General features: G+C 32.2%; 1 protein-coding gene across 1 annotated transcript; it reads left to right on the forward strand.

Annotated features, from left to right (window-relative positions):
- The first annotated feature begins 2,673 nt into the window (after nt 1–2,673).
- Nucleotides 2,674–3,624, forward strand: LOC145130325 (uncharacterized). The gene is made up of 3 exons (XM_079065143.1): nt 2,674–3,150; nt 3,247–3,339; nt 3,421–3,624. Exons 1-3 carry the CDS (start codon nt 2,674–2,676, stop codon nt 3,622–3,624), a joined length of 774 nt encoding a protein of 257 aa, XP_078921269.1.
- Nucleotides 3,625–5,356: the final 1,732 nt, after the last annotated feature.

A 5,356-nucleotide genomic window follows, 5' to 3' on the forward strand; every position in this document is an offset into this window, starting at 1 on the left:
TATTACCTTTAAACTCTGACAAATTTTTTGTCATTGGGGTCAATATCTTCTTTTTAAGAGTTATTGGCATTTGTTTTTTGGCATTTGTTTTTTTAAAATCATTGGATTCAAACACCACAACTCATGAGTAGTTACTATGGAGTAACTCCTTCACCTTCGCCTTTTGTTGTGTACGACATCAAATTCATGTATACAAATATGCATTCAGCACCTCATAACTTTTATCAAAGTGTAGTTTAAATCTCAATGTTACTTGTGAAATCTCAACCATCTGAAATGTTTGATCCCACCATATAAATCACCAATACTTCAAAATCTATGATGTTTTAAAGTTTTCCAAAAGAAATTACGACAACGAAAGGCAAAATTTCAAAACTAGAGACTAGCTTTGTCAAACTCAAAAAATTTATTAAAATTAGGATCAGAAATACTAGTAAATATGCATAGAGGTGCACATTCAAAACGGAATTTTTTTTACGGACGAAAAAACAGAACTAGTTTTTTTGAAAACCGGTTTTGGAAAAACCTGTTAGATTACAACCGAATCAGAGGTTAGTAATATGTTTTAATAAATATTTGAAACAGATTTTTTCTCTGTTTTTCTACTACAACCGAACATAACCATTTTCTAAATAGAAAAAAATGGTTTTTTAAACTCAATTTCACTTAAAAAACCAAAAAACATCGAAATAATTATAACCGAAACCGATACAAAAAATATATTCAAAATCCAATAAGTTTTTTAAAAACCCGAAATCGATTAAAACCGGTAAATATGCACCTCTAAATTTGTATATTTCGATCAAATCCATCAAAATGAGTAAATGACTTGCGTACTTGGCATTGGCCCAATTCAGAATAGCCCAATCCCAAAGCCTGACTAAGGTTCTGGGTGGAATCTACCACTGCAAAATACTGCCAGTCATGACTCGTGATAGGTCCAAATATGCTCATTTTTGCATTATTATTATTATTTTCTTTTTTTTAGCTTGTTATTGTATATAAGATTATTAACTACATGAATATCTTCCTAGTTGGAATGCTAAATGATTACTTGGCTCCTATGCAAATCTTGAGACTTATTTCGCACTCTTTTTAAACCCAAAATAAAAACAAGTATTTTTTTAAGTGATAAAAGGGGTATAAAATAGAATACATATCATTGGCAATGATTAGAAAGGCTAATAATTTTGTACTAAGAATAATTATTACTTGTATTAGTTAATCCTTTACATCTAGTTCATCCCACCCACGCATATTTGGTCGTTAAGCAAACAAAGTTGACTCCTAATTACCTAATAAACTACTTTACTAACTTCCTATAAAAGGAATCAAATCTTATATATTACTTTCAAACAGATTTTAGGTTGGATTTGGCACAATCATTTCATTCATACGACACATGTTACCCTATATATGTATTTTGGCTAAATCATATGAAAGGATGTTTGATATGAAGCCACTAAACCAGTTAATTTGATGTTAGTAATCCCTATCATAAGTCATGCTAATCTAGATAAGCAATGGTAAACTCGCACCTAATAGACTTTGCATAGTTAAATATTAAAAATTACCGGCATAAGTGACGATGGTAAGGAGGTAACAAACAATAATACAATTCTTAAGGTTCAAATATGGACATTACACATTTTATTTTGTTCACTAGAGAGCGTCAAATATAATTTTTTCGTTATGGGCTCACTGACAATAAACTAATTACATATCGCCTCATAAAACAAACGTTTTCGATTTTGTTCTCTCACAGAGAGAGAGAGAGAGAGAGAGAGAGAGAGAGAGAGAGAGAGAATGGACCGCATATATCATATATGGATTTTTGTCACCGCCTTTCTTTAATTGAATTGAATAAGGTATTCACATGGGAGGACAATACAAGTAAAAGCATCATTCACCCACCTCAAATAACAACCCCATCTTCTCTCATACTATTATATATTATATAATAAGTATGTATACATAGATAGTTTAGTGTTTACGTATGGAAACTTTCCAATTTTGGTGTCGTTTTCTATGGGATTTTAGTGTAGAGGTCCCCCAGGAATATGGGTTGTCCTTGAAAGGAACCCCATACCTCGCACTTGATATGTTTTAACTTGTATCAGCCTCTATTTTTGTACTTGAAATCCTCTCTCTAAATCCCATTGATCATGTTGTATGCAATTAAGTAATACCTAATAAAAAATTGTCGCTGCTATTTCCTACTTTTATATATTTAATAAATTATTGCCAATCAAAAAAATAGTGAATTTAATGTATACGAAGCAATGGTATACAGTGAATGATGTTTAATGTTTCATAAAAGTATACACAATGCATAGTTTATTGGAAGAGTTCAATTATGTGGAATGTCTGGTTAACATTCATTTGATTAAACTCTACAATATATAATGTCACGTTGGTTTTTACTGGATATGGAAATCAATGATTATTAAACTCTTCAATTGAAAAAAAAAATTAATTCAAGTAGGAAGCCTTCCATCATATTACATTTCCTTATTCGTGGATAGATTCCAATCCAAATTATCAAAATGGAAGTCAAAAACCTTATCTTTTGGCGGCAGATTGACACTCATAAAGTCAGTTTTAGGAAGCCTTCCATCATATTACCTTTCCTTATTCGTGGCACCTGAGGGCATTATTGACACATTGGAAAAGATGAGGAATCGGTTTCTTTGGGGAGGATCAGATGAAAAGAAAGTGGTCCATTGGATCTCGTGGGATAAGGTAACAACATCAAAGGAATCTGGTGGTTTAGGTGTTGGTACAATAAAAGCACTAAACGTCTCTCTAATAACAAAGTGGTGGTGGAGGTTGAGAACCAAGTCGGATCAGTTATGGGCTGCTGTGATAACGAGTGTGCACAATCTAAGGTCGAAACCCGATGAATGTTACTATGCAAAATCGCTACCTGGGGTATGGAATAACATCGCTGGAATTGAAAATGATCTAAGTAAAAAGGATATCCAAGTTAAGACAGTGTTAGACAAAAGAATAGTAAACAATGGAGTCATATGGAGATGTGGGCTAACCTCGGATGGATCTTTCACAGTGAATGCTCTCAGATCAAGATGGGACTACCGGACTCCATTGACCAATATAAATTTCCATTGGATAAAAGAAATCTCACTGAAAGTCTCTTGCTTCATTTGGAGGGCACACTTGGGCAGAATCCCAACAACTAAGGAGTTAGTAAAAAGAGGGGTAAACATGGAAAATTTAACATGCTAGATGTCCAATGAAAAGGAAGAAAGCGCTGATCATATTCTTGTAGATTGTGATTATGCAAAGAAGGTCATGGAAGGAATAATGAGATGGTGCAAGGTACATATTCATATGGAAGATCTCTGAGCGGTGTCGGATGTCCTGAACTTTGCCAATCAATGGGGAACGTGTACTAAAAAGCGGAAGATATTCATGGCAATTTGCTACTCTACACTATGGAGAATCTGGATAGCAAGGAATGAAACAGTTTTCAAAAAGAACCAGCTACCACCCGAAAAAGTCGTTGAGTATGTCAAATCTGTGACTTTTCTTTGGGTGAAGAACAGTGGAATCAAGATAGAATTGATCTGGGAAAATTGGCCTCAATGCCCTTTGTTCTTTTAGTTGTTTGTCTTTTCTAGTTTTCTGCTTTGATATTTTGCATTGCCACTGATTTGTGGTTGTAACTCTGTTTCTCCTGTCTTCTCTTTTATATAATCTATTTGCCGGTTCAAAAAAAAGAAGTTTTGCTACATGGTGATCCAAATTTTGGGATCATAAAGTGTTTTATCTATAACTATTTTAATGCTACTCAATCTTGTTGTGGATGGTAACATTCCAAGTGACCATTGACCATAAAAGAAACCAAGATATTTATTGTTCCACTTAGTGGCAGACATAGGGGGTTTCTGGGGTGATCAGTGTAACCCTTCAAAATTTAAAATACAGTGAAATTTTTTTCGAAAATTTTCCAACATAATATAAATTTTACGGCGTGTGAGCCCTAAAATCATATAAGCCACCACTGAGATGTTAGCATACGTCCACCACTGGTTTCAAGATGTTAAAAAGGAAAAAAGATGGTCGAAGCTAAGGAAATGGCCAAAGATGGGACATGTTAATGGATGTTTATGTGATTTGAAGTAGATAATAAAGAACATGGACGGTGGTGGGCTGGTGGCATATGAGGTAGTTAGGGCTAGTATAACAATCTTTGTAGTTTCTATGAGCTAAAACAATTTTGAAATAAATTTTGTAAATTGTAAATCAATTAAGAAAAATATGTGTAGGATAAGGCCCTAAATGGTCTATATCCTTAACATTTAAAATTTTAAAAATTGTCGAGACATACAAATAAAAAGAGTCATCCTTATTTATATTTTAAATGTCAAATAAAATATCGTTTAAATATCAAAATGTTACATTTATCTTTGGTTTTCAACTGAATCATCTAATTTGAACCAAATATCAAAATAATTAGGTTAGGCTTCGAAAACAAAATAACAATTACCAAACTCACATTTTAAGAGTAATAGGTAAGGTCAACGATCCAAAACATTTGTTTTTATATATTGGGATCAAACATGCCAACATACGGAAATCTTAAACATATTGATTATTTTTATAAAAACAAACTTTATAAGAATTTTGTATACATTACAAAATTACAGGGACTAAATATATTAAAATCCAAAACATTTATTGCAAAACTTTAAAACTAAAACATGGCAAAAATCCAAAACCAAAAAAAAGAGTGACAAAACTTTAAAAGTAAAAACATTTTCGGTAAAAGTTCAAAACCAAGAAAAAAGTAACTATTAGTAAGTAACTTTCAAATTAATATATAGTATAATAATTGGTAAAAGACACATTTCCAAATACCATCAAAACCATCAAGAGTAAATCAACAACTTCACAAACGAAATACATATGCTTTTACCCCCGATACCAAAGTCAATCTCACAAAACCATCAAGAGTAAATCAGCAACTTCACAAATAAAGTACATATTCTTTTACCCCCCATACCAAAGTCAATCTCAAACTATTAAAGGGAATATCTCAAATGCATTAAGAGAATATATAATTTATAGTACCTAAGTCATAAGTGACCACAAAAGTCAATAACTCATCCTAAATGGATTCACAAGGTCTTGATCAAATTTTAATTTCAAAACAAAATGTTTCGTAAATGCACTCATATGACATACTATTTTAACTTTTAGATACACATAGTATTTCAAATAAGGAAGAGTTCAATGTTCAAAATATAGTAATAGGCATGTGTTCTTGGTAATATAGGGTATTGGGGTCGTAGCATAACCACATAATATAACAGACGACATACAAACATTTAAC

Source organism: Lactuca virosa, chromosome 8 (genome assembly GCF_052849685.1).
Source record: "Lactuca virosa cultivar CGN04683 chromosome 8, Lactuca_virosa_CGN04683_v6, whole genome shotgun sequence".
In the NCBI taxonomy this organism is placed as follows: domain Eukaryota; kingdom Viridiplantae; phylum Streptophyta; class Magnoliopsida; order Asterales; family Asteraceae; genus Lactuca; species Lactuca virosa.